Here is a 24,500-nt window from a genome sequence, read left to right as displayed (position 1 = left end):
TTTGTTTTTTTTTTTTTTTTTTTTTTTTAGGAGTTTGGATTTTAAGTGTAATGAAAGCCTGAGGAGGATTTTAGACCAGGAAGTGAACAGATCTGATTTATATATATATATATATATTTTTTTTTTTTTTTTAAGGATTTAATTCATCTATTGGAGAGAAAGAGAGATAGAGAGAGAGCATAAGCAAGGGGAACAGCAGGCAGGGAGAGGCAGAAGCAGGCTCTCCGTCCAGCAGGGAGCTGGATGTGGGCTTGATCCCAGGACCCTGGGATCATGACTTGAGCCCAAGGCAGGTGCTTAACCAACTGAGCCACTCAGGCACCCCCTGATTTATATTTTTAGTTATGAATTTGGCTGCTATTTAGAAATTGGGTCGTGTTGGGGTATCATGGAAGCAGAAGACTGTTAGGAGGCTATCACAGCAGTGTAGAGGTTCATGATGGCATTGTACAGGCAACAGCTGTAAAGTACTTTATAGTGTACTGTGGACTTAGTTCTGAGTTTTCTCACTAGACTTTCACAACGGTCCTGTCAGGCAGGGCTGATAGTGTTAACCTCACTCTGATGGAAGAAGCTGAGGCTGGGAGCTGAAGTGACAGCTGGCAGCTGGGAGAGGTGGTTCTCAAACTGATCTCCTGATCCTGGCCCAGTTGCTCTGTTGGTTATACTACTCCACTGCCATTTCCAGAGCTCAGGGAATATCAGTCAGTTCCATGGTGTGGTAGGAAACCCGAAAGTCCACAGATCCTTGTCTCTGTCCTCAGGAACTTGCAGCTGAGCTAAGGAGAAAGACAAAGTTTAGTGTTGGTCATCAGATGAACGCTTGATTGACTTCACGTTGTTTCCTTTGGTTAGGTCTGTTCTTATCATTTTACATAAGGCTTTAACAGGAGGATGCTGGCTGAGTATAGATCAGTGTCCAGTAATCAGTTCTTTATCCTAATGGATTTCTTCAGCATTTTCTCAAAAGTCAGCTGTGGGTGAGACTGAATCTCTTTTTTAAAGATTTATTTATTTTAGAGAGCAAACAGAGGAGGGGCAGAGGGAGAAAGAATCCTCCAGCAGAGGATTCCGCTGACTGAGGAACAGTACATGGGGCTCAATCCCACCAGCCTGAGATCATGACCTGAGCTGAAATCAAGAGTCAGATGCCAAATCAGCTGAGACACCCAAGCTCCCTGTTGTGAGACTGATTCTCAACCAATGGTACTCAAACCACAGCATGACAGTTACTGAGGTTTTACACAGAATGTCTGTAAACAAGTGTATATGTAAAAGCTGGACTTTGTGGGCTTTAAGTCATTTTGTGACTTAAATTGTTTAACAAACTGATTACTAGAACCTAAGATATAAACAGTTTAAATATAACAGAGTTGGGGCGCCTGGGTGGCTCAGTTGTTTAAGCTCTGATTCTTGATTTTGGCTCAGGTCATGATCTTGGGGTTGGGAGATGGAACTCTGCATGAGGGTCTGTGCTCAGTGGGGTGTCTGCTTGAGATTCCCCCTCCCTCAGCCCCTTTCCTTGCTTGTGTGCACACACTTTCTCTCTAAAATAAATATATAAAATTTAAAAATCCTTAAAAATAATTGAGTTTTTCTGTGACAGTTTGAATACTGACAAACTGCCCCCCCCCTTTTTTTTTAAAGAGAGGGAAAGGAGATGAATAACGGAAGAGAGAGAGAGAGAGAAGCTTAAGTAGGCTCCTTGCCCAGCATGGAGCCCAATGTGAGGCTTGATCTCAGGACACTGAGATCATGACCTGAGCCAGAATCAAGAGTCAGATGCTTAACTTCTCAAACTGATATTTTTTTAAAAAAATATTTATTTATTTATTTATTTATTTATTTATTTATTTATTTATTTGAGAGACTAAGCACACAGAGGAAGAGGGAAAAGCAGGCTCCCCACTGAGCAGGGAGCCTAATGTGGGGCTCCATCCCAGGACCCTGGGATCATGACCTGAGCCAAAGGCAGATGTTTAATTGACTGAGCCACCCAGGCACCCCTCAAGCTACTTTAATACTTATTTTATCCTTATATTAATGAAAACCAATTATATTGTAGTCTGCTAAGATGAAGTTAAAATGCCTGAACAATAAGGTAACATGTCTGGGTTGAGATAAGATATTCAATTAAGTTTCTGGACCTTATGGAGAATGCCTACAAGGCCTCTGACTCCCCTGGGAAAAGGTAGGGATATGAGGGGGATCAACAAATTGCATACAGTTTGGGGAGGCTTAACAAACACCTGGCAGGTAAGGTCTCAGACTCGGGAGCCAGCCTGCCTGGTTCCAGTGTTGGTGCTGTCCCTTGCTAGCGTGGCGACCACACCCGAGGTACGTGGAAAGCAGGGAATGACGATGGCTGCCGTGAGGATGAAGCAGTTCATGGATGTGGAGCAGAGCAGTGCCATGGAGCACTTGCTGTCGTTGTCACATCTCCAGGCCCGACCTCTAAGCCCCACGTTGGAGCCCCAGCCGCCTTCTCCACCTCTCCACTTTGATGGCTGCTAGGTGTCTCACATTTTGCATGCTTAAGCAGGTCTCTTGCTTTTTTCTTTCCCCTTTTCTTGCCCTCACTCTGCCTCTACCCACACCTGTTACTCTCCTGGGTTTCCGTGTCTCAGGATATGGCACCCCTTTCTACTGCACTGATTGTACCAGGAGAATTTTTCGACTCCTCATTCCCTGGACCTTAGTTCTGCCACCAAAACCCGGCTGTCCCTGACCATCCTGTCCACCTCCACTGCTCGGCTAGTTGCTGTCACACCTACACTGCTATAGTTGTGGCTCATCTGGTCTCACCCTCCAATAATTCTTTCTCTTCTTTTTTTTTTTTTTTTTTAAGATTTTATTTATTTATTCTTGAGAGAGAGAGAGAGAGAGAGTCAGAGACATAGGCAGAGAGAGAAGCAGGCTCCATGCTGGGAGCCTGACGTGGGACTTGATCCTGGTCCAGGATCAAGCCCCAGGCCGAAGGCAGGCGCTAAACTGCTGAGCCACCCGGGCTGCCCTCTTTCTCTTCTCAGCAGCTAGTATGATCAGGTTGTTCCCCTGTTTAAAACCTGCATTGAATTTCCATTTCCCTTAAAACAAATCCAGATTCCTGACTCTGACCTGAGAACGTTCTGTGGCCGCCTCCTACACCTCATTTTATGCCTGTCTCCTCCTCATTCCACTGGCACCACTGTCTCTTTTTCTGACATCTACCAAGTTTGTCCCTGCCTTAGGGCCCTGCCAACCAATGCCTTCTGTCTGGGATATTCTGACCATCTTAGCTCAAATGTCTATAACTCATAGAGGCTATCCTTAACATTTCTCTCAAAAAGACAAAAATGTCATCACTTGCAATTGTATCATCCTGCTTTATTTTCTTTATGATAGTTATCAAAATCTTATTTGCTTAATGGCACACTAATTTCTCCTTTTTGCTGTTAAATTCCAAGGATCTGGACCAAATCACAATATGGCACATAGTCGATGCTCAGTGCTTATGTCTTGGATGAATATATTTCTTTGGAGATAAATCCCCAACAAAGATTTTTTTAAGATATTAAAAAATAATTTTGGAGAATGACTGTAAACTCATATTTTAAAAAAAAATGTGAGCTCAAATCAAATTTAAAGTTCTGAAAGACACATTCTCTTAGTCTTCCTACTCCTTATTGAGCCACTTCTGTTGATAGCTACATAATTCTGTTTAGCCTGGGATGATTAATAGAATTGTTTACTTTCACATAATTATCATTGCTTCTAGGAACAAAAGATATATATATATATATATTTACAGAACATTCTTGCATACACATGCAGAATATTTCAGAATATTTCCCAATCCCTAGAAATTTGTATATATATAAATTATATGTTTCTATGGGTGCCATGAAATTTAAGCTTTATCTTTGAAAGCAGTAAACTCACTCTTCATCCACCAACTTTCCTCTCCCATCATTTTGTACCATGGGGAAGAAATAAGATATAAGGAACTTTAAAATGTGGCACTTGGGCAAGAATTCATATATATTCTTATTGTTTCTCCCTCAACACGGCAGACAAAGGCTGGTGGTGGGAGAATGTGATCGCTGCCCTTTTTCAGAGACACTATCCGATCAGCTGGCTTATCCGTACTGTGAGTACTTTTACTGTTGAGCCCCCCACACCCTGACTTCATCTTCTCTGTGCTCCTGTTGTAATGCTTCCTTTCATTTAAAAATGTTATTTTTCATGTAAGAAGCTCCTAAAAAGGATAAGCATCTAAGCGTTTGCTAAATGCATAGCAACCTTCATGATAATAAGTATCAAAGATAAACAGAGCTGGAAAGGAGTTAAACAGTTATAAATTTACAGTCATAAAATAAGTTGTGGGCATATAGTGTTCAGCATGGTGATTTTAAGAGTAGATCTTAAAAGTTCTCATGCAGAAAAAAAATTGTAATTATGTATGGTGACAGATATTAACCAGACTTGCTGCAGTGAGCATTTTGCAACATATGCAAATATTGGACCATTACATTGTATGCCTGAAACTAGCATAATGTTATATGTCCGTCATACCTCAATAAAAAGAAATAAGTGGTGGGGACAGATTTTAATCAGTAGTATACTATTTTTTTTTATTTTTATTTTATTTTATTTTTTCTTAATTAACTTTTATTGGTGTTTAATTTACCAACATACAGAAAAACACCCAGTGCTCATCCCGTCAAGTGTCCACCTCAGTGCCCGTCACCCATTCCCCTCCAACACCCGCCCTCCTCCCCTTCCACCACCCCTAGTTCGTTTCCCCGAGTTAGGAGTCTTTATGTTCTGTCTCCCTTCCTGATATTTCCCAACATTTCTTTTCCCTTCCTTTATATTCCCTTTCACTATTATTCATATTCCCCAAATGAATGAGAACATACACTGTTTGTCCTTCTCCGATTGACTTATTTCACTCAGCATAATACCCTCCAGTTCCATCCACGTTGAAGCAAATGGTGGGTATTTGTCGTTTCTAATTGCTGAGTAATATTCCATTGTATACATAGACCACATCTTCTTTATCCATTCATCTTTCGATGGACACCGAGGCTCCTTCCACAGTTTGGCTATTGTGGCCATTGCTGATAGAAACATCGGGGTGCAGGTGTCCCGACGTTTCATTGCATCTGAATCTTTGGGGTAAATCCCCAACAGTGCAATTGCTGGGTCGTAGGGCAGGTCTATTTTTAACTCTTTGAGGAACCTCCACACAGTTTTCCAGAGTGGCTGCACCAGTTCACATTCCCACCAACAGTGTAAGAGGGTTCCCTTTTCTCCGCATCCTCTCCAACATTTGTTGTTTCCTGCCTTGTTAATTTTCCCCATTCTCACTGGTGTGAGGTGGTATCTCATTGTGGTTTTGATTTGTATTTCCCTGATGGCAAGTGATGCAGAGCATTTTCTCATGTGCATGTTGGCCATGTCCATGTCTTCCTCTGTGAGATTTCTCTTCATGTCTTTTGCCCATTTCATGATTGGATTGTCTGTTTCTTTGGTGTTGAGTTTAATAAGTTCTTTATAGATTTTGGAAACTAGCCCTTTATCTGATATGTCATTTGCAAATATCTTCTCCCATTCTGTAGGTTGTCTTTTAGTTTTGTTGACTGTATCCTTTGCTGTGCAAAAGCTTCTTATCTTGATGAAGTCCCAATAGTTCATTTTTGCTTTTGTTTCTTTTGCCTTCGTGGATGTATCTTGCAAGAAGTTACTGTGGCCAAGTTCAAAAAGGGTGTTGCCTGTGTTCTCCTCTAGGATTTTGATGGAATCTTGTCTCACATTTAGATCTCTCATCCATTTTGAGTTTATCTTTGTGTATGGTGAAAGAGAGTGGTCCAGTTTCATTCTTCTGCATGTGGATGTCCAATTTTCCCAGCACCATTTATTGAAGAGACTGTCTTTCTTCCAATGGATAGTCTTTCCTCCTTTATCGAATATTAGATGGCCGTACATTTCAGGGTCCACTTCTGGGTTCTCTATTCTGTTCCATTGATCTATGTGTCTGTTTTTGTGCCAGTACCACACTGTCTTGATGACCACAGCTTTGTAATACAACCTGAAATCTGGCATTGTGATGCCCCCAGCTAAGGTTTTCTTTTTTAAAATTCCCCCGGCTATTCGGGGTCTTTTCTGATTCCACACAAATCTTAAAGTAATTTGTTCTAACTCTCTGAAGAAAGTCCATGGTATTTTGATAGGGATTGCATTAAACGTATAAATTGCCCTGGGTAACATTGACATTTTTACAATATTAATTCTGCCAATCCATGAGCATGGAATATTTTTCCATCTCTTTGTGTCTTCCTCAATTTCTTTCAGAAGTGTTCTATAGTTTTTAGGGTATAGATCTTTTACCTCTTTGGTTAGGTTTATTCCTAGGTATCTTATGCTTTTGGGTGCAATTGTAAATGGGATTGACTCCTTAATTTCTCTTTCTTCAGTCTCATTGTTAGTGTATAGAAATGCCATTGATTTCTGGGCATTGATTTTGTATCCTGCCACGCTACCAAATTGCTGTATGATTTCTAGCAATCTGGGGGTGGAGGCTTTTGGATTTTCTATGTAGAGTATCATGTCATCGGCGAAGAGGGAGAGTTTGACTTCTTCTTTGCCAATTTGAATGCCTTTAATGTCTTTTTGTTGTCTGATTGCTGAGGCGAGGACTTCCAGAACTATGTTGAACAGCAGTGGTGAGAGTGGACATCCCTGTCTTGTTCCTGATCTTAGGGGAAAGGCTCCCAGTGCTTCCCCATTGAGAATGATATTTGCTGTGGGCTTTTCGTAGATGGCTTTTAAGATGTCGAGGAAAGTTCCCTCTATCCCAACACTCTGAAGGGTTTTGATCAGGAATGGATGCTGTATTTTGTCAAATGCTTTCTCTGCATCTAATGAGAGTATCATATGGTTCTTGGTTTTTCTCTTGCTGATATGATGAATCACATTGATGGTTTTACGAGTGTTGAACCAGCCTTGTGTCCCAGGGATAAATCCTACTTGGTCATGGTGAATAATTTTCTTAATGTGTTGTTGGATCCTATTGGCTAGTATCTTGTTGAGAATTTTTGCATCCATGTTGATCAGGGATATTGGTCTGTAATTCTCCTTTTTGGTGGGGTCTTTGTCTGGTTTTGGAATTAAGGTGATGCTGGCCTCATAGAACGAATTTGGAAGTACTCCATCTCTTTCTATCTTTCCAAACAGCTTTAGTAGAATAGGTATGATTTCTTCTTTAAACGTTTGATAGAATTCCCCTGGGAAGCCATCTGGCCCTGGACTCTTGTGTCTTGGGAGGTTTTTGATGACTGCTTCAATTTCCTCCCTGGTTATTGGCCTGTTCAGGTTTTCTATTTCTTCCTGCTCCAGTTTTGGTAGTTTGTGGCTTTCCAGGAATGCGTCCATTTCTTCTAGATTTCCTAATTTATTGGCGTACAGCTGTTCATAATATGTTTTTAAAATCGTTTGTATTTCCTTGGTGTTGGTAGTGATGTCCCCTTTCTCATTCATGATTTTATTAATTTGAGTCTTCTCTCTCTTCTTTTTAATAAGGTTGGCTAATGGTTTATCTATCTTATTAATTCTTTCAAAGAACCAACTCCTGGTTCTGTTGATCTGTTCCACAGTTCTTTTGGTCTCGATATCATTGAGTTCTGCTCGAATTTTAATTAACTGTCTTCTGCTTGGGGTGGGGTCTATTTGTTGCTTTTTCTCTAGTTCCTTTATGTGTAAGGTGAGCTTTTGAATTTGAGTTCTTTCCAGTTTTTGAATGGATGCTTGTATTGCGATGTATTTCCCCCTCAGGACTGCTTTTGCTGCATCCCAAAGATTTTGAACGGTTGTATCTTCATTCTCATTAGTTTCCATGAATCTTTTTAATTCTTCCTTAATTTCCTGGTTGACCTTTTCATCTTTTAGCAGGATGGTCCTTAACCCCCACGTGTTTGTGGTCCTTCCAAACTTCTTGTTGTGATTGAGTTCTAATTTCAAGGCATTATGGTCGGAGAATATACAGGGGACTATCCCGATCTTTTGGTATCGGTTCAGACCCGATTTGTGACCCAGTATGTGGTCTATTCTGGAGAAAGTTCCATGTGCACTTGAGAAGAATGTGTATTCAGTTGAGTTTGGATGTAAAGTTCTGTAGATATCTGTGAAATCCATCTGGTCCAGTGTATCATTTAAAGCTCTCGTTTCTTTGGAGATGTTGTGCTTAGAAGACCTATCCAGGGTAGAAAGAGCTAGATTGAAGTCACCAAGTATAAGTGTATTATTATCAAGGTATTTCTTGAGTTTGGTTATTAATTGGTTTAAATATTTGGCAGCTCCCACATTCGGGGCATATATATTGAGGACTGTTAAGTCCTCTTGTTGGATAGATCCTTTGAGTATGAGATAGTGTCCCTCTTCATCTCTCACTATAGTCTTCAGGGTAAATTTTAATTTATCTGATATAAGGATGGCAACCCCTGCTTTCTTTTGAGGACCATTTGAATGGTAAATGGTTCTCCAACCTTTTATTTTCAGGTTGTAGGTGTCCTTCTGTCTAAAATGAGTCTCTTGTAGACAGCAAATAGATGGGTCCTGCTTTTTTATCCAGTCTGAAACCCTGCGCCTTTTGATGGGGTCATTAAGCCCGTTCACATTCAGAGTTACTATTGATAGATATGAGTTCAGTGTCATCATATCTATTCAGTCCTTGTTTTTGTGGATTGTTCCACTGAACTTCTTCTTAAAGGGGAATTTTAAGAGTCCCCCTTAAAATTTCTTGCAGAGCTGGTTTGGAGGTTACATATTCTTTCAGTTCCTGCCTGTCTTGGAAGCTCTTTATCTCTCCTTCCATTTTGAATGAAAGCCTTGCGGGGTAAAGTATTCTTGGTTGCATGTTCTTTTCATTTAGGACCCTGAATATATCCTGCCAGCCCTTTCTGGCCTGCCAGGTCTCTGTGGAGAGGTCTGCTGTTACCCTAATATTCCTCCCCATAAAAGTCAGGGACTTTTTTTCTCTTGCTGCTTTAAGGATCTTCTCCTTATCTTTGGAATTTGCAAGCTTCACTATTAAATGTCGAGGTGTTGAACGGTTTTTGTTGATTTTAGGGGGGGATCTCTCTATTTCCTGGATCTGAATGCCTGTTTCCCTTCCCAGATTCGGAAAGTTTTCAGCTAGGATTTGTTCAAATACATATTCTGGCCCTCTGTCCCTTTCCGCGCCCTCGGGAACCCCAATTAAACGTAGGTTTTTCTTCCTCAGGCTATCATTTATTTCCCTTAATCTATCCTCATGGTCTTTTAATTGCCTGTCTCTTTTTTCCTCAGTTTCCCTCTTTGCCATCAACTTGTCTTCTATGTCACTCACTCGTTCTTCCACCTCGTCAAGCCTCGTCGTTAGGACTTCTAGCTTGGATTGCATCTCATTTAATTGATTTTTAATTTCTGCCTGATTAGATCTAAATTCTGCAGTCATGAAGTCTCTTGAGTCCTTTATGGTTTTTTCTAGAGCCACCAGTAGCTGTAAAATAGTGCTTCTGAATTGGCTTTCTGACATTGAATTGTAATCCAGATTTTGTAACTCTGTGGGAGAGAGGACTGTTTCTGATTCTTTTGAGGTGAGGTTTTCCTTCTAGTCATTTTGCTCAGTGCAGAGTGGCCAAAAACAAGTTGTATTGGGAAAAGGAGAAAAAGAGAGAGAAGGAAAGAAAAGAGAAAAAGAAAAAAGAGAAAGAAGAAAAAAATAGGGGAAAAAGAGAAGAAAAAGAAAGAAAAAGAAAGAAAGGAGAAAAAAGAAAAAAGGGGGGGTGGGGGAAGCAATCAGAAATCAAGAAGAAAGAGAGAAAAAAAAAGCACAAAACAAAACAAAAACAAAAAAAAACAAAAAAACAAAAAAAAAAAAACAAAAAAACAAAAAACAAAAAAAACCACGGGGAGTATCTTCTGATTCTGTATACTTTAAGTCCCTTGACTTCCCTTGGAACTGGTCCGTCTCGCTGGTCTTCTGGGGGAGGGGCCTGCTGTGCTGATTCTCAGGTGTTAGCACTTGGGGGAGCTGCTCTGCCCCTGCCTGGTGCAGGGCTCGGTGGGGGTTGTTGACCCCGTGAGGCCCCGGGAGGAAGCCACAGTGGCGGGGGCAGCTCTGGGACCCTGGAGTCAGCCCCCGCAGTAGCTCCGGGGCTCTCCTTCTGCAGGGCCTGGAGGCTCCGGGGCGGGGCCGCTGATCTGCTCAGTTCCAGGCAGGAGCGTCCTCGCTGTCCTGGGCCCTCCCGGCCTCTGCCTGTCCCGGGGGAGGCCGGATCCTGGGCTGTGTCCCGGCGCCCTGTGCTCCGGGGCCTGCGCTGTTGGATTCGTGCTCCCGCCCCGCAGCCCCCTCCGAGCTGTTCCCGGAGCCCCGCAGCCCCCTCCGCGGAGCCGCCGCCCGAGCCCCTCCGAGCTGTTCCCGGAGCCGCGCAGCCCCCTCCGCGGAGCTTCTTCCTCCGCCCGAGCCGCCGCCGCCGCCGAGCTGCTCCCGGAGCCCCGCAGCCCCCTCCGCGGAGCCGCCGCCCGAGCCCCTCCGAGCTGCTCCGGGCCCCGCCGAGCGCTGCAGCCCTTAGGGAGCTCGGCGCACTCTCCCGGGGCGCAGTTTCTCTGTTACTGTCCTCGGGAGCCCGAGGGCATCCCCGCCTTTCTGGGGATCCTGCTCCAATTCCCGGGGAGCCCCTTTCCGCGGGGAAGGTCGGTGCAGCTCCTGCTCCTCCGGGACGGGGCTCTCCTGTCCTGGGGACACTCGCCCCGGCCTCAGCCCGGCTCCTCGCGGGCCCCTCCCCCTTGGAGGCCCTTTTGTTCCTTTATTCCTTTTTCCCCGTCTTCCTACCTTGATAGAAGCGCGAACTCTTCTCACTGGAGCGTTCCAGCTGGTCTCTCTTTAAATCTCAGGCCGAATTCGTAGGTTTTCAGGATGATTGGATGGTTTTCTAGGTAATTTGCTGAGGACAGGTGACCTGGAGACCCTACTCCTCCGCCATCTTGCCCCTCCCCCAGTAGTATACTATTGTAGTAGGGAAGAGTGTCCAGTGTGAACAGAACTCAACTTTGATTTGTACAAAGGCAACCAGGTGTTTTAAATGGAGAATGAGAGAGGGGTGCCTGGGTGGCTCACTGGTTGAGCATCTGCCTTTGGCCCAGGGTGTGATCCCCTGGTCCTGGGATCAAGTCCTGCATCGGGTTCCCCACAGGGAGCCTGCTTCTCCCTCTGCCTGTGTCTCTGCCTCTCTCTGTGTGTCTCTCATGAATAAGTAAATAAAATCTTTTTAAAAATGGGGGAGGAATGAGGGAATACAGAGGAGTGTCAATAGGCTCTCAGTGGAGTTGGAGAAGTTAAAAATTACAAAAAGTGAAAAAGAGGGATTGTCCGTGTAAAACCTGTCTGGGATTGCTAACGTGCTTATCAAAATTAGCCTCCTACCCTCCTGCAGACACTGGAAAACAGAGGCCCTATCTTTAAGTGTTAGCTGGAACAAACAGTAAATTCTTTGGGCAGCCTTATTTTCTCAGACAGGCACTGGAAGAGGGGTGATGGTAACCCAAGGGGTAGAGCCTTGAGGTGTGAGAACTGTTTATTCAAGTGCTTAATAGGCCCAAGTTAAGGCCTTATCAAGAAAAGGCCTCAGAAGACCCTAGCCTAAGTATGGTCAAGGAGAAAATCTTTGTTACAGACCACAGTTTTAGCCTATAGTGTTATCTTTTTTTTTTTCAATATTTTATTTAAATAATTTTTAAAAATTTATTTATTTTTATTTAAATTCAATTTGTCAACGTATAGTATAACACCCAGTGCTCATTCCATCAACTGCCCTCCTCATTGCCCATCACCCAGCTACCCTGTCCCCCCACCACCCACCCACCTTTCCTTCCATAACCCTTTGTTTCCCAGAGTTAGGAGTCTCTCATGGTTTGTCTCCCTCTCTAATTTTTCCCCACTCAGTTTCCCCCTCCTTCCTTTATAGTCCCTTTCACTATTTCTTATATTCCCCATATGAGTGAAACCATGTAATGATTGTCCTTCTCCCACTGACTTATTTCACTCAGCATAATACCCTCCAGTTCCATCCACGTTGAAGCAAATGGTGCGTATACATCATTTCTAATGGCTGAGTAATATTCCATTGTATATATAGACCACATCTTTATCCATTTTTCTGTCAAGGACATTGTAGCTCCTTCCACAGTGTGGCTATTGTAGACCTTAGCCTATAGCCTTATCTTGATAACTGATTGAGATAAGATATAACAGTAGGCTTTTCTGCAGATAAAAATGTACCCTCCTTTTAGAATCACCATTTGCAAATGTTGAAATTAGCAAAACAAAGACATGAGAAAGTAATTCTGCACAGAACAAAAAGTTTGCTTTACACGACCTATTAGAGAGTTCCAGACCACATACATGTAAACTGTAATTTGACCACATTTGGTGCAAGGCCCTTCTTGGTCTTGCTCTAAATGATCTTAGTCCCTCTGGACTTAAAATTATTCTAAACTTTTTGCCTGGGAATTTCCTAAAGCTGTTGACAAACTATGTAGCCTTCATGCATTTTTCAGATGACCTCTAAAACTTTTCATCATAAGATTTTTTTTTAAGATTTTATTTATTTATTCATGAGAGACACATTGAGAGAGAGAGAGAGGCGGAGACACAGGCAGAGGGAGAAGCAGGCTCCATGCAGGGAGCTCCATGTGGGACTCAATCCCGGGTCTCCAGGATCACGCCCTGGGCCGAAGGCAGGTGCCAAACCGCTGAGCCACCAGGGATCCCTTATCATAAGATTTTAAAGCTGCAAAAAATCCAGTGTGTTTGCAAATATGGCCATTTAAAAATAAAATTTAAATCTATCAAGGGGAACCTACACGCCAGAATGATTTTTAAATGTTTTAGATATAACTTACATGCCATGACACGCACAGATCTTAAGAATGTAGTTCAATGCATCTGGACACTTGTACACGCTCATTTATTCATCTGTGTAAGCACTGATGAAACAAGATACAGGGATCCCTGGGTGGCGCAGTGGTTTGGCGCCTGCCTTTGGCCCAGGGCGCGATCCTGGAGACCCGGGATCGAGTCCCACGTCGGGCTCCCGGTGCATGGAGCCTGCTTCTCCCTCTGCCTGTGTCTCTGCCTCTCTCTCTCCCTCTCTCTGTGACTATCATAAATAAATAAAAATAAAAAAAAAATAAAAAAAATAAAAAAAAAAGAAACAAGATACAGAAGAAATGTCCCAAGTCCCTGGACATTTCCCTCCTGTTCCCTTGTAGCCAAATTCTCACCTCCTCTCATACTCTCCTCCAGGGAATCCACTCTGTGACTTCTGTCACCACAGATGAGTTTGCCTGTTTTAGAATACATCTAAAGGAAATCCTAGAGTACAGACTCTTTCTTTCACTCTGCCTTATGCTTTTCAGATTCACCCATGTTGTTTGTACCACTCACTCGTTCGTTTTCATTATGGAAGAATATTCCATTGTATGAATATGCCACAATTTATTCATTTTCCTGTTGATAGATATTGTGTTGTTTGCAGTCTTGGGCCATTATGAATAAGCCTGCTGTAGAAATTCTTGTACAAGGCTTTTGGTAAACATGTATGTCTATTTCAGCTGAGCAAGGGCTTAAGAGTGGAATTGCTGGGTCATAAGGTAGGTGTACCTTTAGTGGAGGTGTAATGCCATGCAATTCCCATACCATACCATTCATCCTTTAAAGTATATAACTTCGGGGCATCCCGGGTGGCTCAGCGGTTTAGCGCCGCCTTGGGCCCAAGGCCTGATCCTGGAGACCTGGGATCGAGTCCCACGTCAGGCTCCCTGCGTGGAGCCTGCTTCTCCCTCACCTGTGTCTCTACCTCTCTCTCTGTGTGTGTGTGTCTTTCATGAATAAATAAATAAAATCTTTAAAAAAAAATAAAGTATATAACTTCCTGGTTTTCAGTATAGTCAGAGTTGTGCAGCCATCTCTACAATCAATTTTAGAACATTTTCATTTCCCTAAAAAGAAATCCTATGCCCATTAGCCGTCACTGCCCACTTCCATCACTTCCTGAGCCAGACAGATAAACTGCATGTCTCACCCTGACTCTGCCAACTGAATGAAGTAAGTCACCACTGCCTTCAGTGTCTCTTACATCATTTGGCTTTCTTCTCAGAATTCTGTTAGAGGAAACGGATTGTTTGATCGCTGTTGCAGGATGGTATAGATGACATAAAATGATGTTCCATCACTCCTGTTGCCTCACTTTATAATTTTGCTGAGTGCAGAACAAACCAATTTGATTCTAAATACCTCACTCCTGACAGTAATATGTATATGTGAGGGAAAAGTCCGCAGAGTCCTGCCATGGGTTGATGGTTTATGGTGCTGACTGATGGCACTTTTGCAGACACTAGTATTTTGAATTGTTCTTTTGTTAGAATTTACTCCCATCGCTGGCACTGTGCCTCGGCAGTATTCAGGATGGGTGAGCAGAAAACCAACTTTCCAAAAGCAGTGAAGAGTGATTTTGAAGATGCAGGTGGAAAGGGCAGGCTCTTCCACAGGACGTTCTTGAGCAAATCAGCTTGAGCAAGGAGCACCTATGGAAGCTGAAGAAATGGAAAGTGGTCCCCTTAACTAGACCTTTGGGAGTCTTCATGAACCCTTCAGGGTGTCTGAACACTCTGCTCCCTGCTCTGATGTAGCATGCTGTCTTTCATCTCTAAGCCTTTGCCAAACTATTCCATTGAGCTAGAACTGTCTTACCCTCCTCCCCTGTGCCCAATACCCCCACTCTCACCAGCCTGACTTCCCTTTGTCCCTTTGGCTCAGCTTATGTGATATGCTTCCCTGATGCCCTGGGTGAGGGTGGCTCCCCTGCTATGGCTTTTATAGCAACTGCTTCCACTATTTGGACACCTCTTACATTGTGTCACCACTTCCTGTCATTCTTGGAAGTCTAGAGTAAACAGGGTCAGGTCAGTCAGATTCACTGCTCTGTCCCAACACCAGCATAGAGCCTAGCACGTATTAGTTATTCAGAAAGTACCAGTTGAAAGAATAAATACATGAGGAAATGTGCAGAATCTTTTATGAAGGTGACCTGCCTAGAAAGCAAATGGCCCATATTTGGTGAACCAGGCCTAGAACTTGTCAGTAGTTCTTTCCTCTTGTGAGAAAAATCCCTCTGCTGTCAGCTCCCCCACTGAGGTTCCTTCCATCTCAGGAGCCCTGATGACAGTGAGGTCAGAGCAGTTTAAGAAGGTAGCCATGGCTTCATGTATCAGGAGAATGTGTTTTGAACCATCTGTCCATCCATTGATGTGAGTAACTGCCATGAGTGATGATGCTAATGCAGCTTTGTCTTCTTGTTCAGACCCTGAGTGAGTCGGAAAACTTTGAAGCAGCTGTTTATAAATTGGCCAAGACTCCCCTTATTGCTGATGTTTATTATATTGTTGGTGGTACGTCCCCCCGGGAGGGAGTGGTCATCACGAGGAACAGAAATGGCCCAGCAGACATTTGGCCTCTAGATCCTTTAAATGGAGCGTGAGTAGAATTAAAACTCTGGTCACTTTGTATCAATAATATTTTTTACCTGGTAAAACTAGAAGTTTGGTTTTGTTTTTATGTATTTTTCTTCTTTAGGTATGGGCCAAATGACCTTGGGTAAGACAAGATGATATGCTCTTTTGTAGGTGGTTCCGAGTTGAGACAAATTATGATCACTGGAAGCCAGCACCTAAGAAAGATGACCGAAGGTAGGCCTCTATACACTTCCTGGTTCACAGTGTTTTCTTGGGGTCAGGAAAATGTGCCATTTTTATGACAAGAACTGGAGAGGACTACAGGTGCTACCCCCTCTCAGAAAATGTACCTGGGCCCCTCACCAACATCTTGGTTAGAATGGGAGGGTGAAGTGTATAGTGGAGAGTGTGGGGGAGGTCTTCTTGGCAGTTGGTTGGATGTTGGAGGGTAAGGTTGGCCCTGGCCTCAGGATCAGGAGCCCTATATCCCACCGCTAGCTCTGCTAATGACTCACTTGGTGGCCTCTTGAGCCTCTGTTTACTCAGCTATAGAAGGAAAGGTTAGAACAAGATTCATGGTTTTCTATGTAAGAGTTTTTTGGAAGGAAAACATTTCCAAACAAACAAACAAACAAACAAACAAACAATTAGAGGCTTTCCTTGACCTTTCTTATTTTGAACATTTTATAATTATAAGTCCCTGCATCCCCAAACAGCAGGTAGTTAGGTATTTCCCCTTGGCTTTACTGCCCATGTGTTTGGTGGCAACCGTTTAATTTTGTAGCAATACGTTTTCACCTTCCCAGCTTCCTGGAGCAGATGGTGCCCGTTGGCCTGACTGTTGAATTCGTTTTACCACAGTGGTCTGAGACTGGAAAAGAAGCGTGTTTGGGGGCCAGAATCTGCTTCGGTGAAAGGGAGATAATACAGCTGGGCCTTGTATTGAGGCTCCCAGTATGAGAGCGGGTGGCATTTAGGGTTTCATGATGTGCCAAGTAACCTTTGTCCTTTCTCCTTCCAGGACGCCTGCCATCAAAGCCCTTAATGCAACAGGCCAGGCAAACCTCAGCCTGGAGACACTGTTCCAGGTAACTCCCGGTGCCATGATGTCTGGCTTCTACCCAGGGTGTTTCATGTCTTTGTTAATAGTGCTTTAAAAAAAAATCTCCTCTGAAATCAGGCAAATGTGGTAAAGCAAAGTGTTGGGGTTAGACTTTCACCTGGTTGAAAACCTGTCTAAGAAGTCTGATGACATGTTGTGAACTTGTTTCAGTATAGGTTAAAGCATCCTTCCTCACCCAAGTTTTTCTGCATGTTAAAAAAGAGACACAGTTAAATATATGTTCATTTATTAAAAGGAGAAAAGATTCAAAAGTTTGCAACTCTGTCACCCCAAGACACACTAGAATGTTAGGTGGTTTTATTCTTCCTACAGATACTCTACATGTATTCCTTCTACCTTTTAATAGTCTTTGTAATATGATTTTTTCCTATGCAGGTTTTGTCAGTGTTTCCGGTTTATAACAAGTAAGTGACATGCTAAACACATCTGTTCATACATGGTCCCAGACTGGGGGACTCACTCTCCTACTCTTCGGCTTAGCAGAGTTCTGGGGGCCTCTTCAGGTCAGGCTTTCAAGGTGCTGTGGGTACAGCAGTGAACCGAACAAATCCCTGCTCTCATGGGATTAGCATTCCACTGGTTGGGAGTGGGGAGGAGGAGACGTAGGGCAGATAAACAAATATAAGTCAGGTGAGAGGTCCATGAAGAAAAACAGAAGGAGGAGGGCAGTGATTTATTCATCCTAAATCAGTCTGGTATTGGCACTGCCTGCCCTGGTTATGAGCGCCTTAATTTCACTCTGTTAGAACTAAACTTTAGACACCATTGGCTTCTCTTTAACTTCCTGGGACTTTCTGCTGCCACCCTACTTGGAAATTATTGTTTCTTTCTTAGCCTGTGCCCTGGATAGTAGCATTCTGTGAGCAGTGCTTCATAGCTCTACAGCCCAGGGTTTTACCCATGTGGTCTTCTGACGTGAACCCCTGGGCCGTAGCTACTCCTGTCACATTAATTAAGCCTGAGAGGCAGCCACAGCACTTGTACAGGAAACTCTGAAGGTCCTCTGTCACCATAAAAGCCAAGCTGACTAGACCAACAGCATGCTCTTCATTGTCCTACTTCATTGCCTTATCTGCACCTTGGACCAGCTCTGTAGGGGTGCAGACACCTTCTTTTGCTTAGTGAGGTGGGGTTTAATTTAATAAAATGAAAGAGAAAGCATCTGGAGGTCAAAACACTTTTATCTCCTCCTTTTACTTCAGTAAATTTCCAAACCCAGCATTTCCTACCTTCTTATCATTCTTATATCTGCTTTCTCCAAAGCAAGAATATCAAAATGGACCTTTTCAGGAAATAGTATAATACAGACAAAACCTGTCAAGCGATTTTTAGTTTTAAATACACAGTTGATTTTTTTTCTTTGAAATGACCCTCTCTTACACAAACACAAAACATTTTTCCTGATGGCCTGTGGAATAACTTTAGTATACAGGTACTTTAAGATTCCTTGGCGGTTATGACATTTACAAAACTGGTGTGTGTGTGTGTGTGTGTGTGTGTGTGTGTGTGTGTGTGTGTGTGTTTAAGATTTAATTTATTTGAGAGAGAAAGAGAACAAGAGCAGGGAGAAGGGCAGAGGGAGAAGCAGACACCCCACTGAGCAGGGAGCTGGATGCCGGGCTCCATCCCAGGACTCTGGAATCACAACCTGATGCTTAACCTACTGAGCCACCCAGGTGCCCCAAAACTGGTGGTGTTCTTTTCATTTTATACCATAATAGGAATATATCTTCCAGTGGTCCTTTTGAAAGCTTTTTCTGTAAGTGTGGCCTGATAAAAAGATTAACATTAAAAAATTCATTCTATAAACAATATTCTAAAAGCCAGTACAGGAAAACAAATGAGGCAGTACTTAGCCACTCAAACAAATGAGCTGCTTGGGTAACAAATGATACCCAGTATTATGCTAGTAAGCTAGCTCTTTGGTTGGGGGCAGGTGGGATCCGGGGCAGGGGCGACACAAAACACAAAACAGAGACCCTCCTTGAGTTGTAGCATTTATTGACTTCCATGATGTAAATACTTCTGCCTGGCCTATTTCAAGCTTGTGATTGGCTTCTAAACTTTCTTTAACAGTTAGCTCTCACGAGCCTGTAGGAGCCAGGTCCACCATACAATTGACTGTATCCTTTCCGATAGGGCACAATTTTGCCCTTCTAATATTCATTTTAAAAATAAGAGTGTTCTCTTTTTTTTTTTTTTTAATTTTATTTATTTATGATAGGCACACAGTGAGAGAGAGAGAAGCAGAGACACAGGCAGAGGGAGAAGCAGGCTCCATGCACCGGGAGCCCGACGTGGGATTCGATCCCGGGTCTCCAGGATCGCGCCCTGGGCCAAAGGCAGGCGCTAAACCGCTGCGCCACCCAGGGATCCCAAGAGTGTTCTCTTTTATGTGTTCTTACAGTTTTTAAAATAATTATATAAATGATGACTATGTCTTTTTAAAAATTAGTATTCAAATAAAATAGTTGTTTACATAGTTTTAAAGATTTTATTTGAGAAAGAGAAAGCACAAGCAGGGAGAAGGGGCAGAGGGAGACTCCCTACTGAGCTGGAGATTCCAGAACCCTAAGATCATGAGTTGAGCCAGGACTCTGAGATTATGACCTCAGCTGAAGACAGATGCTTAACTGACTGAGGCACCCAGGTGCCCCAATAGTTGTCATATTTTTTAAAAGAATGCTTTTAAAAGCAAGTCCCATGCTGTGAACAGCCCTTATAATTTTAAATAGGTATACCATTTAAAATTGGTATACCAATAGCCAATTGAAATATATTGTATAATTGAGTTAAGCATTCTCCAGTTGTTAATTTTTCCTCTATTAAGAATCTGAAATAAACATATTAGTACATCCCTTTCTACTCCCCACTTTTGGGTTATTTTCCCTGGCTGAATTCCCAGAAGTAGGGTTACTGAGTTAAAGGCTATGAATGTTTAAATGGCATATGAATGTTTTGTTGAAATAGAACTGTTAGAAATTATAGTTAACCAAGTAATATTTTTCTCTGTTGTGTAACTGAAAACCCAAGAGGAACTGTATTTTTTTTTTTTTTAAGATTTGTTTATTAGAGAGTGCAGGAGTAGTGGTAGGGTGAGGAGGCAGAGAGAGAGAGAGAGAGAGAGAGAGAGAGAGAGATTGAGAGGAAGCGGACTCCTAGCTGAGTGGGGCTGGATCACAGGACCCTGAGATCTTGACCTGAGCACCACCAAGAATCCAATGTCCACTGACTGAGCCACCCCAAATAACTGCATTTAAAGGATAAACACCACTAAGCCAGAATTAACACAGATCTCTGACTCTCAGGCCTTTTGCTTGTAATGATTCCTGGTAACTAAGGGTGTTCACTGTGCAAAGTTAACAGAAAGAAAGCTCAACAGGTAGGACACCTGGGTGGCTCAGTGTTGAGCATCTGCCTTTCACCCAGTGCGGGATCCTGGAATCAGGGATCCAGTCCCACATCGGGCTCCCTGCGGGGAGCCAGCTTTCCCCTCTGCCTATGTCTCCGCCTGTCTCTCTCTGTGCCTCTCATGAATAAATAAGTAAAATCTTAAAAAAAAAAAAAAAAAAAAAGCTCTATGCTGCCCCCTTGTGCTGTGCCGTAAGATTACACTCACCTGCAATTGAACATTCTCTGAAGTGGCTGCAAGCAGAGAAAATATTAAAATAACAATGGAGAATAGAATTATGACCAAAGTAAATAAGTAGCTGAAGTCCTCATTCAGGGAACCTCCATTGCCCTTGGACAGTCTCTGCATGCACTCATAATGCTGACTTCAGCCAGGTGTACAGTTTGGGCCACTAATTCTTCCTATTCCTGAACAACCCAGCTCCAGAAGCTTTGATCATGCATCCCAGCTAGTGTCCAGGACAAGAGGTAGATGGAGTGAGGAAAAGGGGTTTGAGTGTGTGTGCATACATGTACGTGTGATCATGTTCAGGTTTCTTGCTATGCAGTATGTTGAATAAATTACATTGTGCTTTTCATCTTTAGATCTGAGTGAACAGGCCCCCTGACTTCAACCCTGAGCTTTCGAGGCTCCACTTTGGCCTTCCTCTAACCCTCCCTTGATATAAATGATATAACCCTCACTGGACCAGGAGCATTTGCCCAGTGAATCTGGCCCAAGTACAGAGCCTCGAGAGCTCCAAGCTATTTCCAGGGCCTGTGTGGTCCACGGTCCTCTGTGGTGTTCTCCCAATGGCAGTGGGTAGCCACCGTGGACATCCCATGCCTGGTGGGTGGCCAAGGAATGACTTCTTCCTGGAGTTGTGCTTGAAGCCTCGATGCAAAGTCTGAGGTGTCCACACACATGCCACTTGTGGTGTAGGGCAGAGCAAGGGGTGAGGGCCGATGGCTGGCTCTCCCTCATTGCCATGGTGTGAAATTCTGAGGAGTCTGAGAATTTTCAATTTGAACCTAGCCTTCCACACGGTTGTCAAAATAGAAAGGAAGGACATGCTGTGATCACTTGAATTATAAGTTTTAAATATTCTGACATGGGGATCCCTGGGTGGCACAGCGGTTTAGCACCTGCCTTTGACCCAGGGCATGATCCTGAAGACCCGGGATCGAATCCCACGTCGGGCTCCCAGTGCATGGAGCCTGCTTCTCCCTCTGCCTGTGTCTCTGCCTCTCTCTCTCTCTGTGTGTGACTATCATAAATAAATAAAAAAATTAAATATTCTGACATATCCAGGCTTCTATTTGTATTGTTTTCCTGGGTCCCAAGGGTGAGGGAAGGGCTTGGTATTTTTTCCTCCTCTTTGGAATATTAGAGACAATCATGTGTATATAAAAATTCCTCTCATGGTTTACAGCTACACAGTATATACTACAGTGATGACTGCTGCCAGCCCAGAGAAGTACATGACTAGGATCAGAAACCTGGGTTAAAAGTAAGTAAGCAGAGGAGTGGATTCAACCATGTGTGAAAGTTTTGCTAGTTTGTTGTTTGTTGATTTGGGGACATCTGTGGGTGTGTGCTGGTATTGCTCATAGAAGATGGTAACATCTCTAACATTTATACATACAGAATATTTTTTGACAGACATCTGGCAAATGGTTGTTGTTTGTGTCAGGTGAATGTCACTGTTAGATATTTATTTTCAATTTGTTGGTAGGAGAGCTAATCTTCTCATGCCCTGTGCCCTTTGTCCTTTATTCAAACCTATTTTCAGGGCAAAGTGTTATCTCTTCACTGACACAGAGGGGGAAATATCTGGGGAGACTTGCATGTCCTCAGAATTATAGTGAGACAAGCCCAGCACCTTTGCAACCTAAGAAGATGACAAATAGTGAAGGCAAAGGACACCTGCAGAATTTATCTCAGGCATTGCTGAGCCCATCAGTGAGTGGGAAGACATGAAGAAAAAGCAGGTGTCCTTTTTGCTGTGCCTGAAACCAAACCTAGGCAGTTTTCCCTATTGCCGGGGTCTTCTGGAGCTTGTAAACCTGGCCCAGTGTTTTGGGCATTTGCGTCATGGCAGTGTTATAAATCAGTGTTTGAATTAAGTACATTTATTTTTCTTCCCTTACAGATGATGTCTTAAAAATGAGATTTTTGAAGAGCTAGCTGTACTTTAAAAAAACAAAACAGAGTGAGAGGATTGTATTATTTTAGGAATAATACGGAATCATTCTCGTTAAGCTTTCCAGTCTTGTGAAGTGGGAAGCAGAATCACTTTGCAGCTTGGGTAGGTAAAGTGGATTATAGGCACGCCTCACATTGGCTTCCATTTGTCGCTTGCCTTGACCCTCTCTAAGCTTTGTCTGTCCTGACTTGCACAACTCAACGAGGTCAACTCAGAGGGCGAGCCTCTTCTCACCACAACATGTACCAATGGTGTCATATGTCAGCCTCTGAAGAAATGAGCTGGCAAGACTTCTGTTTATTATGAAGTGCTTCTGGAAGAGCCTGAGAGAAAGGGTTCTTCTAAAAGAAAATGGAGACCTGTAGTTTGAGTGGAGCCTGTTTGAGTGTGTTGTTAGTCTGAGCGTTGATCACGTGTTTCCGTGGGATTCTCATTTTGCATAATGAGTCTAGTGTTGCTTTATAAAAACTGATAGGCCTCCTTTTTCTAAATAGCTACTTTCTTATCACTTTTTGAAAGCAATATGAAATCAAATTATTTCTGATTGTCACTTTTCATTAGTTAATAAAATGTTGAAAGAGTTATGGCAAGGAGAATAAAAATTTTTTTCCAAGACATTTAATGTTGTGTTTTCCCTACCTTCTAACCTCTAGAGTTGTGTGGTTCTGAACACCTGTCCCGAGGAAGCAGCTCTCACAGATGTTGCTTAAATGTCAGGACTCAAAGGAGCGCACAACTGCGTTGCAGAATTTGATTTTTTGTTTTCCTACACATACAAGAAAGAAACGTCTCTGAGGATGAAGTGAGAAAAGGTTAAAATCCATGAACAGTGAATCAGCGGGATGTTTATGTTTAGTGAACTAGCAAGAGCAAAGGAAAATGGAATGAGTGGAGGGAAGTGTTAGCCAGGCGCTGGTCACCCCGCTTCACCATAATGCACATACCTCACTAGTGGCCCAGAGCAGTCATGTTTCTTCTTGGGCAGTGTTGGATCCACATAGTTAAATTTCCATCATCTAATGCCCTTTTTAAAAATCAAACATCAAGAGTAGCTTACTCTTGCCAGACATGTTGAACTGTGATGAAGACTAGAAACTTCTACTTATTAGTCACTTCCATTCTTGTTTTCTAGACTACAGACCATGACCTTTGGATGGAAATTTGGGGAATTACCCTAATTTTAACCAGGCATTGAGGACTTTTCAGCAGGAGAGGGATTTAAGTAATCTAAATTTCTGTTGTTTTTAAGACCTGTGTTCCTTATGCCCTGTGGTTTCACTACAGTGGGTCTAGATGTAGATTTCTTGTTATTTAGCTTGCTTAGGATTTGTTATGCTTTTCAGATTTCAAATTTATCTCTTTTATTCAAGTTTGGAAAGTGCTCAGTTACTCTTCTGTGATTGTCCTATATTCTCTTAAGTCTTCTCTCCTAAACTCCCAAGCATATGTGTTTTCACGTTTTCTATCCTCTGTCTCAGCCCTCTGGTATTTTGGAGGGGAGAAAAATAGGAGGGGGTAGATTTCTCTCTTGATGACATATTCCAGGTAATGTCTTTATTTTTTTCTGTAAAATCAGATATTTCTTCAGTGAATCTATTGAGTTTTTAATATCAAGGATTGATTATGTTTGTTTGTTTATTTTAGAGAGAGAGAGCATGAGCCAGAGGGATAGAGAGAGAAGGAGAGGGAACCTCAAGCACACTCCCTGCTGAGCACAGAGCCTGATGCAGGGCTTGAGATCACGACCTGAGCTGAAACCAAGAGTAGGACACTTAGTGGACTGAGCCAGTCAGGCATCCCTATTTATTTATTTTTTAAAAGATTTTATTTTAAGTAACCTCTGCATCCAGCATGGGGCTTGAACTTACAACCACCAGATCAAGAGTTGCATGCTTTACTGACTGAGCCAGCCAAATGCCCCTCAAGGATGATATTTTTATTTTAGATGGGCTATTTACTACTTTTTCAAACTGCTGGGATTTTTGTTGGATAGTATCTGCTCCTTGCTTTGGTTTGTTTGTTTGTTTGTTTGTTTTTGTTAAACTTCTTAACCCATACTTATTTTATACTCTGCTTCTAAATTCAACCAGCAAGTCCTCACTTTGCTGTTTGTTTTCACTGACCCTCCCTCATGGAGATTTCTCTGGTGTTCTGTAGTTTTGGATTGTGTTCCTCTGGAAATCCTGAAGGCCAGGATTGACAGTATACCACCCAGAAAAGATTTATGTCTGTTAATTTCTCAGCTT

At 42.8% G+C, this 24,500-nt stretch overlaps 1 protein-coding gene across 1 annotated transcript in view; it reads left to right on the top strand.

The window, feature by feature from the left end:
* NAAA (N-acylethanolamine acid amidase) overlaps nucleotides 1-22,871 on the top strand; it is a 30,948-nt gene extending 8,077 nt beyond the window's left edge. The window contains exons 5-11 of the mRNA XM_041759284.1: nucleotides 4,053-4,129; nucleotides 15,384-15,556; nucleotides 15,706-15,768; nucleotides 16,556-16,622; nucleotides 17,033-17,061; nucleotides 21,481-21,558; nucleotides 22,201-22,871. Of these exons, the coding sequence (XP_041615218.1) occupies nucleotides 4,053-4,129; nucleotides 15,384-15,556; nucleotides 15,706-15,768; nucleotides 16,556-16,622; nucleotides 17,033-17,061; nucleotides 21,481-21,556 (485 nt within the window). The 3' untranslated portion in view covers nucleotides 21,557-21,558; nucleotides 22,201-22,871. The remainder of the gene's footprint in view (nucleotides 1-4,052; nucleotides 4,130-15,383; nucleotides 15,557-15,705; nucleotides 15,769-16,555; nucleotides 16,623-17,032; nucleotides 17,062-21,480; nucleotides 21,559-22,200) is intronic.
* Nucleotides 22,872-24,500: the final 1,629 nt, after the last annotated feature.

The sequence above is a fragment of the Vulpes lagopus genome, chromosome 6, assembly GCF_018345385.1.
Source record: "Vulpes lagopus strain Blue_001 chromosome 6, ASM1834538v1, whole genome shotgun sequence".
Taxonomy (NCBI): Eukaryota; Metazoa; Chordata; class Mammalia; order Carnivora; family Canidae; genus Vulpes; species Vulpes lagopus.
This window is presented reverse-complemented; position numbering and strand designations above follow the sequence as displayed.